General features: G+C 33.9%; 1 protein-coding gene across 2 annotated transcripts in view; it reads left to right on the top strand.

Annotated features, from left to right (window-relative positions):
• ATG5 (autophagy related 5) overlaps positions 1-12392 on the top strand; it is a 140991-nt gene extending 128599 nt beyond the window's left edge. For both annotated transcript variants that reach the window (XM_004044467.5, XM_019030082.4), the window contains one exon: positions 11648-12392. In XM_004044467.5, the coding sequence (XP_004044515.1) occupies positions 11648-11784 (137 nt within the window). In that variant the 3' untranslated portion in view covers positions 11785-12392. The remainder of the gene's footprint in view (positions 1-11647) is intronic.
• The last annotated feature ends 1361 nt before the right edge of the window (positions 12393-13753 follow it).

Raw genomic sequence — 13753 nt, 5'->3', positions numbered from 1 at the left:
CAACCACTGGTCTGTTTTCTGTCTCTATAATTTGCCTATTATATTTCACATAAATTGAATCATACAGCATATAGTCTTTTGCAACTGTTTTTTTCCACTTAACATTATGTATTTGAGTTGCATCCATATTGAAGCAAGTGTCCATAGTTTGATTGGTGAATAATACTCCATTGGGTAGATACATCACATTTTGGTTCTCCCTGTACCAGCTGATGGGTGTTTGGACTGTTTCCAGCCTTTCACCTTTATAGACAGAGCTGCTAGGAACATTCAAATATGGGTCTTTCTGTGGACATTTGTTTTCATTTTTCTTGGGTAGCTTCCTAGGAGTGGAATGACAAGGTCATATAGTAAGTTTATTTTTTATTTTAAAAGAAACTACTGAGCTTTCCCAAAGTGGCTGTACCATTTTACAGTCTCACCAGCAGTGTATAAGGATTCCAGTTTCTCCACATCCTCAGTCACATGTATTGCCATCCTAGTGGTATCTCATGATGATTTTAATTCTCATTTTTCTAATGACTAATGGTATTGAACATGTTTTCATGTGCATATTATAATTTGTAGATCTCTTTGATGAAGTGTCTGTTCAAATCCTTGTTTTTTTTCATGGATTGTTTCCTTATTACTCAGTTTTGAGCATTATTTATATATTCTGGATACAAGTTCTTTATCAGATATACAATTTGCAGATATTTTCTCCTAGTCTGTGACTTGCCTTCATTTTCTTTCTCTCTTTCTCACTCTCTCTCTTTTTTTTTTCCCAGACAGGGAAAAAAACACAGGTCTCCATCTCCTGGTGGTCTTTTGGTTTTTCCACTTTATTATGCTGCCATTTGTTTTTGTTTTCTTTCTTTCTGACTTTTTGGTTTAGTTTAAAATAACATACTGAAATACTTGCTTTTTCCTAACTCTTTATTTTACTTTCACAAATCTTAGTCTTCAGTTTGTGTTTAGTATCTAATCTGCCTACATGCTCTTCTCTCTTAATAATATTTCTGATATGATCTTAGGAACCTGAGTGTCTACTGTTTTTGTTTTGTTAGTGTTCCTATATATAATCCTGACCACTCTTGTTGAATTTTTTAAATGGTGATTATGAACATCAGACACGTAAATGAAAAGCATTCAAGTGCTTTGAACTGACACTCTCAGAATACACCTTTATTCTGCTTTTATACCCAGGTTACAAGACAAGATTAACGTGACCCTACACAAGAAAGGCACACAAATTTGTGAAGCTGTTCTTTTAAAAGAGATTCTTTGTTCTCTTAAATTTCTAGGCTGCTCTACGTGTACATCCTTTTCTAGGGGATACACAGTGTGACTTCCATTGTGGTTTTTTTTTTTTTTTTTTTTTTTTAAGAGGGGAGCAGTGAGGCAGCGCAGCCACACAACCTAATCCACAAACCTTCCTTTTAGGTGATTTCAGGTGCTGTAGGTGAGTACATCTGTGTGACAGACTTCTCCCCATGCAAACTGTCAAATGCTTCTCTTGACTGCAGAACACACACTTCATTGAAATGACATAGATAATGCCTATTCTTTTCAGGTATTTTTGATGGTATCTTTCATACCAGGAGGAAGCCACATCTCTAACACATCTCAGTATCTTTTCTTTAGAAAAAAACTTTTATCTTTGCTTCTTCTTTTTATTACGTATTAAAAAAAATTGTCATTTAAAAATCTATGTAGAGTATTCAAAACATCGAGTCACTGTTTCAGTAAACTGTTTACTGCCTGGTTCAGTTCACCTGTAGTATTGTCAGATGTGTCAAACATGAAGCATTTTGACACACCTGCACTCAACTTAAGTTGAAAGCGAAAGACTTTAAGATTGGGTGTGTATGGATAAGAACTTGCTGTCATCACATGACGAAAAGAGAAAGTACTTCATAAAAGTTATGTGGCACCATTGTCATCTACTCCCTACAAGTGATTCAGCGATGAAAGAATTTTGTCTGATTTCATCATATGAAAGTCGAATGTGCTAGTATTTATGAATACGTGCTTTAGGTCATTGTTCTTGTGGAGTAACTAATGATGAGCTGCTGCTTGTGGAGTAACTAATGATGAGCTCTTTTGTGTGTTCCTTTCTTTTTTTGTAAATGGCTAAGGGAATTAGTCAAGTTGGAGGTAACAGGAAATGACCAAAGGTGAGCTCAGGTAAATTGTTTTTGTCGTTTCAGCTGTAGTTAAAATGACTCAGAGATCTAAGCTTCTGTGCCAGACCTGAAGTGAAATATTTTTTTCTTTGTTCATTAAAAATAACATATCAAGAACATTTATTTTTACCTTGGAGAATACAAAACACCTATAAGCTTTACCCAATTATACTTCATTTCCCAGTCTTCTAATGTAATGTATAACAACGTGGTAAGCTAGGCGGGTGGATCACCTGAGGTCAGGAGTTAGAGACCAGCCTGACCAACATGGTGAAACCCCGTCTCTACTAAAAGTACAAAATTAGCTGGGCGTGGTGGTGCATGCCTGTAATCCCAGCTACTCGGGAGGCTGAGGCAGGAGAATTGGTTGAACCCAGGAGCCAGAGGTTGCAGTGACCTGGAATGCGCCATTGCAGTCTAGCCTGGGCACCAAGAGTGAAACTCCATCTCAAAAAAAAGAAAAAAAGAAAAGAAAAAATGGTATATTCACATTTTTTTCTCCTTTGCTGTATATGATTAGATTATGTTAATAAAGTGAATTAGTTGACAGGATAAATTTTTTTCAGACATAAAGCAGTTAGAAAAAGAAACATATAAATCTCATGCTGACCGTATAAGGCAGATACTTTTAAGTATTTGGACAAAATTGAAGCTGGTTAGTATCTCGTGATTTGAGATAATATTTGAGCAATAATCACATTTGTCAGTGTGATGGCACTGCCCCCGGAAGAATAGGCACTTCAGTTTGCAAACTCATGCCACAGGAATAAAAAAAAAAACTCCAATCCCCAAACCTCATCAGATTGCAGGTTTTACAATTTCAGTAATTCTTTAGATATTCATTTAGAATTTGAATTAGAAGGAATTAGTATCTCTGTACCTTCACACTATTTGATTTGGGCAATCGTTTAGAGTTTTTTTTAATGAATATTCAGTTTTCTTATTTTATAAAATAATGAGGCGTCCTGCTACCATCTTACAGGATGCATACAGAGTTTAAATGAACCAGAAGTTTTTTGAAGTGAGTCTTCATAGTCTTTTGTATTTTTCGAGACTTTACATTTGAATCTGTTTTTGTTTCTTAGAGTTTTGTTAGCATTTTTCACAAGTAAAAGAACTGTACTCATAAGAAATTTACAAAGGAAACTGATAAAGAAGCACATTTGTTTTTTTTTGTTGTTTGTTGTTAATTCCACTATGCATAGACAAGTAGATGATGTTCAGCCTACACATAGAAGTTATAAATGTATAATGCTCTAAATGTAAATCAATATTGTAACTGCTTATATAAATAAAATAAGTTATGGCAAGAGACATTGATTTCTACTTTCTTAGAAGTTAACTTCTGGACATGATTAGAAGTGCCTGAAGTGTCTCTGGTATGGAAGAAATAAGCTTATTTTACTAAGGCATCTTCATAGTCACTGCATTTCCTGCAGCCAGATTGACTGTGATCATATACTTGTTAAAATATTTTAAACCTCTTTAAGGCAAAAGGTCCAAAACTAGACTGTAATAGATAGTTGCTGGTAGTTTTCACATTGAAGAAAACCATAAAGAGCAAATTGTACATATATTTGGTGTTTAATCTCTTCATAAGTGACCATGGAAAGTCCATTTGTAACTTTGTGGAGATACTGTAAGCCTGACATAAGGGATGGGGTCACTTGGCTATAATGGGAGCCTCTCCTTTCAGTCTTAGCCTAGCACTCTTTGCTTGTATTCCTTATTGTGTACATATTTTATGGAAGAAATGATACAGTGTCATTCACAGTGGGAATTCCAAAAGTTCTTCAAATGTAGCCCTCATAAGCATGTTTAATCCGTTAGGCTCAGTTTAAATTTACTAATTACAATATATTTTCTTAATTTATCATTATACTATTAAATTCTAAGATCAAATGAATCAAATTCTTTGCTTTGATTGCTTCCGTCTCCCTCTGTCTCTGCATGTTGTCTCAGCACATGGGAAACATTGACTAATTCTGGTGATAGAGAATCTCTTAATTCCTAAGTCCATTACATATGTTTTTTCTAAAATCAAAGAAATAATGCTAATTATTTTCATTCTCCACTACTGGAAATGATGAGATTACTGGACCTGACAGAAGATGCTTCTGGTTTCTCCTTCTGAATTATTGTTATCTTAATCTCAAGAAGTTAAATGAATTAACCTGACTGTCCCCAAAATGAGAAACACACACTTGCACAACTATTTCATCTTTAGCACTAGAAAACAAAATTCTCTTACCAAAATAATAGTATATGCAGACAATTAAAAACAAGTCATCTTTTCATTGAAACAGGTACTATGGGGCTTCATTCTGACCATATGTAAACAGTACAATTATTGTCTGTATTTTAAATAAAGCAATTAAGTTGAGCTATTCTATAGTTCATACTTGACAAATATTAATGGACCCTATTACACCCAACTAGAGTTACTGGGTCATTTTATGAAAGCAGATAAAATAATATTGTTTTCAAAGTTTATGTATTTATTAATGAACAAGGTTTAATTTTTAACTTTTACCACATTTTTATCTTATTGTCAGGAAGCTTTTAATCAGTTTTAAAATGGCCTTACAATCACTTAATTTAATACACTTTGCTTTTTATAATTACAACTGGTCATATAGGATTTTTTATATTATTTACATTTTAGTTTATGTCCTCCTTACTAAGAAATACAGAGATTATAGGCAAAAGTCAATGAAAGAATTAATATGGACATGTTTTTAAATTGTTTAAAATGTTAAGAGTCAAAGCTCTGAAAATATTTTGGATAGAAATAATAAAGATATAAAATGTATACATGGAAAGAGATATTTGGTATATCTGGTATTTGGTATATACTGGGATATTGCATGTTCATTAAGACCTGTACTGCTAAGTGAGTATGCATCCGGAAGAAGTTAATGTAAGTATTTTTAAATGGGTTTGTATTTTTCTGATAAACAGCACTCTCCTTCTGTTTGTGATCATAGGATAAAAGCCCTGTAAGCTTGTATATGTTCATTTTTACTGCTACATCATGTAGTGTGCTCTTAAGATTGAGATCTCATTCCCCAGGAAGCATTTCTGTCCAAGATTAATTGCCCTTTTAAAATCAGCGTTTGATGTATTTCTTTGGCTATATCCTGGCTTGGTTTAACCCTCTTTGACCTGACCTCGCTGACTATTACCTCCGTGGCTGAGACAAAATCCTTCAGCATGATGTATGCACTTCACATTTCAGCCTGTGGTTTTTCATGTCGATGGATTCAATTAGTTGGTGTTTTACTAATGAACATATCAGAGGTTAAAGAATTTGTCAGACAGAACAAAATTGTTCAGGCTAGTGGTAATCAGAAAGCTCGTTGCTCTATTTTTTAAAACTTCTAAGCAGTATTAAGTATTTTTCAGAAATTTTACCTTCAGTATTACATATTCCGAGATAGCAAATCAAGTCATTTTCTGCTGAATTATAAAATATAAATATGAAGCCACAAAGCTGAACACAATGGTTATACCATTTGATCTTAGAATTCTACTCCATATTTAAAGTATGAGCTTTTAAAAAATTAATTAAACTGAAATTTTCTTGTTAAAAACATGTATGAATTTCCCTTAAAGATATATCATCCATTTCTTTAAGCCTCCTTTAAATATTAATAGTAAGAAAGAAACTCAAGCACCTCACTAGAATCTCAAGTCACCTGTTTTTAAAGACATTTATAGATCATATTCCTTGTTGAAATTGGCTTAGTTGAATAAGACCTAAAACCCAGATTGGGATGAGAAAGGTAATTAGTAGCCATTAGTAATAGAAATCTTTAGAACTCAAATTTGTCACACAGTGCAGGTTCTCAAATGATATACTTAAAATGTATAACATAAAGATTTTGAAAGGTTTTTTTTTTACCTGAATGTTTTCATCTTTTTTTAAAAAAATAACCTTACCTAAAGTCTATTAAATGATATATCTGTAGTACAGTAGGGCTCATTTGACTTATAGGTGATGTGCTCCACTTGAATATATGTGTTGAGAGCACTATTAAATAAACGTGAAGGTTTCTAATACTTAAGAATTGTTCTTAATGTCATTTAATTTGCATAATCATCAAGTCTGGGTTTTTGTTGTCTTTTAAAAAATACATTTATTAAAATTATATGCCATAGTGCATAAAAATGGAACTGAATAATTCAGGAAGTATTACCATGAGGCCAAATTCTTACAGCCCTTTGTATGCCAATCACATAATTGAATCCATGGTTTTTATATATCTTTTGGTATATCTAGTACTAAAAAAATGAACTTACAACGTGTGTAGGAAGAGAATTACAATCGCTCTTTACTTTTTGTTACTAAATCATGACCTTCTTAAAATGATATTCTGTCCTCACATACTTTATCAGTTACATTTTTGACACCATTATTTTTTATTAGAGAGTGAGCAGGAGAGAGGGGTGGAGAAGAGTCACTCGTGTTATTGAGTACCCTGTGTCCAAGTCCTGTGCTAGGGTCGCTGCTGAGTACTTTGCTTGGATATCCCATTTAATCCTTCATGTAGCTGGAGATTAGAATTCTTTGTTCACACTGTAAGATGAGGAAACAGAAGTTTGAGTGAATTGCTTGAGAATTCAAAACTAATAAATTATGATGGTTTACACTCTGAAAGAAATATTTTGCTGTTTAGATGTAAAAGACCCAGATACTGGAACTGGGAGACGTGTTAGTGATCCTCTACTCTGGACCAGTTTGCAAACTGACCCACAGAGTTAAATGAGAAGCTATCATGGGTTATAAATCAGCAAACAGAACTTAGGAGATGGTCTCAACCCCACATTAGCAAAAGCTGCCATATCTTTACCTGTGTTGTATATTGGGTTTCTACATAAAATTTTGTTTGTAGAAAAATTCTACACTGGTATGATCATAAGATTCATTCTAGGGAACATTTTTAAAAAAAGACCTTAACCCAGAAATTGATTCAGAAAGTCTGGAGAGGAGCTCAGCTCATATATATGTATATATTATTTTAATTTCCCACATGATTCTAATGGTCAGCTAGATTTTCAAACCATACATCTATATAGGCATCTTCATTTTATATATAAAGAAACAGCTTCAAAGTGACATGAGACCTGCTCAGAGCCCTTTGTTGCCAGAACTGGAATTCAAGTTGCCTAACCCCCAATTTGTCTTTCATTAGTACCTTGCTAACCAGTGGTGCATAATTGGCCCTCTCTCCTTTATGTCTCATTTATATTATTGTATATTGATAACAGTCATTGTATCTATGTCTATATGTAAGCATCATTTTTTAATATATACATAAGAAGTTACCATTATTTTAACTTTGTGATTTCCATTAATGACTTGTGTGGTTAATGTGATTTTTATTTTTTATTTTTTTCTATATGTAATTCTTACCATTCTAATCATATAACCAAAATCTACTTGAATATATTTTTCTTAAAACATAACTTTTTTTTATGTTCACATTTAAGTAGGTGCTGGTTTCTGAAAGTGCTTTGTGGACATTATACAAAATAATGAGATGTACTCTTCAAAATTGTAAAGGTTAAGAAATGTAGAAAAGGCTAAAAAACGGTTGCAGATTAAAAGAGAGTAGAGAGACATGAAAATTAAATGCAATATGTGCATCCTTGACATGACCTGAATGTATCCCCCAGAATTCACATGTTAGAAGCTTAATCCCCATTGCAGCAGTGTTGGGAGGTGAAGCTTTTTGGGGGGTGTTTAAGTCATGAGGGCTCTGCCCTCATGAATGAGTTAATGCTGGTATGAAAAGGATTTGCAAGAGTGGGTTCACTGTCTCTCACACTTCCACGTTCTTCCATATGAGAACACAGCAAGAAGCTCATACCAGGTGCCAGCACTTTGATCTTGGATTTTCCAGCCTCCAGAACTGTGAGAAATAAATGTTTGTCCTTTATAAATTATCCAATTATAGCATCACAGACAGACTAAGACAGTCCTGGACTGAATCCTAGATTGAAGAAAAATACATTATTGGGATAGTTGATAAATTTGAATATGGACTACATGAATATTTTATTATTTTATATATCATGGTATATCAGTATTTTTTATTGTGATAACTATACTGTAGTTATGTAAAAGAATATCTTATATTAGAAATGGTACACTGTAAGTTTGAAATCATAACAAAAATTACTCTCCAAAAAGTGCCCTATATAAAGAAGTTCATATAGAACTAGTTCACTTGATTTTTCTCATATGTTTGCCTAACTTAAAGCTTCAAGCTAGCTTTTTTTAAAAACCTGAGTGGGAGAGGCATACAGTAACATTTTTCTCCTGAGTCATTTTCTTTGTAGTGACATTTCTCATTCTAAGTATTAAGGTCTAGATTACCATTTTGAAACAAAAAGACATGTTTACCAAAAATATTGTTTACTTTAGCAGTATCAAGTGTTTCGTTTGTACTGTAAGAAAAAGACATCTACTGATTTTTTTTTTTTTTTACTGTTTTATTTTATTATTAATTTTTTGTGTTTACACAGGGTCTCACTTGTTACCCATGCTGGAGTGCAGTGGTGCCATCACGGCTCACTGTAGCCTCGACCTCCTGGGCTCAGGCAATCCTCCCACCTCAGCCTCCCAAGTAGCTGGAACTACAGGCATGCACCACCACGCCCAGCTAAGCTAATCTTTGTTTGTTTGGTTGAGTTTTTTTATTTTTTGTAGAGATGGGGTCTGTTGCCCAGGCTGGTCTCAAACTCCTGGGCTCAAGTGATCCTACCACCTTGACCTCCCAAAGTGCTGGGATTACAGACATGAGCCACCACACCTGTCCTGTTTTCTTTTATTGGTTTTGATATTGCTAAAATGTCCTTCATACTTTGTTGTTATTTATGGTACCATGAATTAAGGATAGCATATACATTTGGCTTATCTGGAAACATTTTTTACTTTGTTGTTTTAATAACCAAAGCAGTCTTTACGGGTAGAGTTATTCTCCATGGTAGGGCTAGCTATCAGAAAGCATTCCAAAAACATTAATTTTGACAGTATAATTCTACCAGCAACAATATTATGCCAGCTATGAGAATATTTATTATCTAATTACTGTATATGTCAGGTACCATGCTAGGCACTGGGGACAGAGTAACGAATAAGAGAGAAACTTCGGTTTGAAGTTTCAAGGGAACTGCTGCCCTATTCTAAGAATCCCTCTGTTTAAAATTGTGTTATTGAGGCAAGTCAGAAAATAAACAAAATACATAAATGCCGGTGAAATATTTGGACATATGTAGGCAGTGACAAAATAATATATTTAAAAACTTAAACTGTTCTGTTGAGGGATATGACAGTCTTAGATTCTTTCCTTAGTTACTTAAATTTAGTTAGTGATGCTTTTATGTTAAAAATTAAAAGTGGCCCCATCTTCTAAACCAGAGAATCAGTGCTACTTATTCAGGGTTTGGGTAAGGGGATTTATTAGGCTTGTTACACAGTGTTTGAATAGTGCTTTTGTCCTCCAGCTTCTGTTGTACAACTCATAAACTCCAGCAATCCTTTTGTAACATGGTTGGTCTTTTGCCTTTCAGATACACTGTGCATCATCAGTGGATTGTTTACCATATTGTATTTGCTCCCATGTTTAAATATTGCTTTAGATACAGTACTTTGGATATTGAGTTGTGACTTGTTTCTTCTGCTGTTTCATAGTATACAAAGGTGACTGGCTTAAGGAAAAACTTTAGAGATAAGGAACTTTTACTCTTACACCACTATTCTTTCATTTTTTGACTCAGTGCTAAGTAGGAGGAAGATTCTGAGAATATTAAAATATTTCAAAGAAATATAAGAATATGAAGAGAATTATACCGGAAATGTTTTCAAATATTCTAAGAAAGATTTAATACAGTAAAGCTTTAGCAAACTAGAACTTACAAGCAATGAATCATTCCAGATAGCTGAGGGTTTCTCCATTTCAATACCAATGTTTAAAAAATCTTCCCAAAGTACTGGTACTATGCTTTCTATAGTATTCTGTATATAGCTTAATATGTCATTATGAAAACAAATCATTGTATTAACACTATGGTCACAACTGTGTCAAAAATTATGTATAGATGCAACAAAGAAAAAATAAAGCAGTTTTTTAGGTTAGTAGTATTATAAAGTGATACCTTTTTTCAAAATTGTTTTAAGCTATGGCACAGTGATTTGGGAGTTTGGAATGTTTTATTTGGTTATCTTTGGAATTGTTAGTATGTTAAGTTTTTATTTTTCACATTCTTTTATCAACTGTAGTGTTTTGTGTCCTCTGTTGACTGTCACCTCCTGGGACTGTGCTGCCTCTAACAGGAAGTCTAAATATTTCTTTAAAAGGGTCTCTTGTTTCAGGTGCCAGCCAAGTCATTATCACCATACATCATCAGCTCATTTTGCCCAGACCTTAGAGCACTTACAGATTCAAAAGTCATTTTGAACAGAGCAGAAAGGAAAACGTAGGGTATTTCTCCTTTATAGAGTTGCTTGATTCCCTGTTTCCTTGTTGTCTTCTGTCACCAAGAAGCTGAGAGGTTTAGACATTGTATTTTGAAGAGAAGGTAAAGGAGACAAACCCAGAATTGTGCTAAAGGAATAACACAAAGTTTCTTGATGGTTCTATTTTTTTTTTCTTTTTCATTAGAGGAGTTTGGCTTTGCTTTCTTTGTTTTTCTATGACAAAAATCTTTATATTTACTTTAAAAGTTGTCAGTACAACACACCAAAATCATGAAAAACACAAAATCTTAAGTTTAATTTGGAATACAATTGAATTTAAAAGAAAGGTGTAAATTTCAGCCGCCTTTTAATTAGCAAGTGGATGTTAACAAAAATCAGTCAGGCTTTATAACTCTAAAACAGGAATCCCTGAGTCAGATTTGTAATCCCTTCTCATTAAAATTTTAACTGTTATTCAAATAGTATCTCTAAGACATTTTGATACATACTTGAATGCTTTACTGAAAACAACTAAAGCTCACCTGTGTCTTATTAAACATCTCAAATACTGATCTGATTCTTGATTTCTAGTCACATTTCTATTTTACATTTTCAAAATATGTATGGACCTACTTCATGTACTTGTCATTTTTAATAACCATATAGTACAGTTTTTAATGTATAACTAAAATAAATTTTGGTCATTGGTACAATGGGCTGTTTTTGCCACTACAGTTTCATTAACGTCAATCTTAAGTAAGCACAGTAATTAAGAAAGAAGTAATACTTTCACATACAGCAACAGAATTTTTATCAGAATATATTGTAACCCTCAGGTTTCTGTTTTGGGTGATACATACTGCAACATTTGAACTTTCTCCATGTCCACATTTCCTGTTCAGGGGACAAAACAGGTTTAAAATCCATTTAATGCACTAAGGATTCTCAAAAGGCACCGGATTATTTTTTCTTCAACTGTTTTGACTTTTATTGTTGTTGGATTTCTTTCTTGGAATAGATGGGGAAAAAAAGAATCAAGTGATGATTCATGGAATTGAGCCAATGTTGGAAACACCTCTGCAGTGGCTGAGTGAACATCTGAGCTACCCGGATAATTTTCTTCATATTAGTATCATCCCGCAGCCAACAGATTGAAGGATCAACTATTTGCCTGAACAGAATCATCCTTAAATGGGATTTATCAGAGCATGTCACCCTTTTGCTTCAATCAGGTTTGGTGGAGGCAACCTGACCAGAAACACTTCGCTGCTGCAAGCCAAACAGGAAAAAGATTCCATGTCAGATAAGGCAACTGGGCTGGTCTTACTTTGCATCACCTCTGCTTTCCTCCACTGCCATCATTAAACCTCAGCTGTGACATGAAAGACTTACCGGACCACTGCAGGTCTTCTGTAAAATATAATGAAGCTGAAACCTTTGGCCTAAGAAGAAAATGGAAGTATGTGCCACTCGATTTGTATTTCTGATTAACAAATAAACAGGGGTATTTCCTAAGGTGACCATGGTTGAACTTTAGCTCATGAAAGTGGAAACATTGGTTTAATTTTCAAGAGAATTAAGAAAGTAAAAGAGAAATTCTGTTATCAATAACTTGCAAGTAATTTTTTGTAAAAGATTGAATTACAGTAAACCCATCTTTCCTTAACGAAAATTTCCTATGTTTACAGTCTGTCTATTGGTATGCAATCTTGTAACTTTGATAATGAACAGTGAGAGATTTTTAAATAAAGCCTCTAAATATGTTTTGTCATTTAATAACATACAGTTTTGTCACTTTTCAAGTACTTTCTGACTCACATACAGTAGATCACTTTTTACTCTGTGTTACCATTTTGACTGGTCGTCATTGGCATGGGGTGGATATAGGGCATAGGATTACTTGTCTCAGGAGCTGTCATAGAACTTCTTGCTGCCAATTAAAAAACCTGTGTTCTTTACACACTACACGTATAAATATTGTAACTGTTCATCTTTGTTGTTTTATCACTGTAAGCCTGTCAAATCAGTATCCTAAGCATCTGTAAATGCTAATTTTGCATTTTTGGAAAAACCCATTCCTTCCAAGCTAGTGTTTATCATTGGCTCCAGGTCTAATTTTTCACTGTGGTCCCTGGCAGCCAGTCTTTTGAAGTTTAAAGATTACCTGTCTCCTGACTGCAGTACCTTTTCTTTAATTTTTACCAAAAATATCCAGAGGTTACTGGAGTTCTTATTCAATATAAGGAAAGTTTGCTGCACTTTATTACCAAGCCTCTGGGATTTTACCAGTCAAACATATTTGTGCATTACATTTCATTTCTTGTGAGCTAGCTGGCTGTCCATATTGAATGTTGACCCATTTGAGTACGCTAAAAGGCTTACAGTATCAGACACGATCATGGTTTTAGATCCCATAATAAAAATGAATGTTTTTCTTATAAAAAATTTACAAATGCTGAAGTGAGATTCTACTATTGTTCATTGCTTCCTTTTCTTTTTCCTTTTGTGATTTTCACTGATTAATAGCACATTTCTTCACAAAATTAGATAAAGTTGGTCAAAGACCAGATACTCTGGAATGGAAATTGTAAAGCTTAATCAAAAAGAATAGCCAGTACAGCATACAATCTCAGAAACTTAGAAGCAAGTAGAAAATAATTGGTTGATGTAAACGAAAGTGCCATTTTAGTAAAGGCAGGAAAAAAATAGCAATATTTGAGTTATGTAAGGATAAAAAATCCACTGACTTGTATTTTTGCACAAGAGGCTGGTCTGAATATGATTGTTCACATTAAGAGTGTTTATTCGTTGGTTCGTTTTGGGGATTTTCCCCCTTGATGTTTTGACAGATTGAAGTGAGCTTTAGTGAGCAAAAGGATCAGAACGCAGGGAACACTAAGCTGTGATGAAGAAAGTGTGGTAAAAAGCCAGAGTAGTTTTATACAGACAAAACCAGTGTCAGGCCTTTGCAGTAGGCTTGAGTGAACTTCTGATCTAGATTTGAAAGTAAGTTTTATGAAGACATTGCCCATTTTTACTTCCTCATTCATTATCATACCAGCATCATAACTTGATTACTCTAATCCCAGGTAAGTCAAGCCTACAATGCCCTAGAGGAAGAGTA

This window comes from Gorilla gorilla, chromosome 5 (assembly GCF_029281585.2).
Source record: "Gorilla gorilla gorilla isolate KB3781 chromosome 5, NHGRI_mGorGor1-v2.1_pri, whole genome shotgun sequence".
In the NCBI taxonomy this organism is placed as follows: Eukaryota; Metazoa; Chordata; class Mammalia; order Primates; family Hominidae; genus Gorilla; species Gorilla gorilla.
This window is presented reverse-complemented; position numbering and strand designations above follow the sequence as displayed.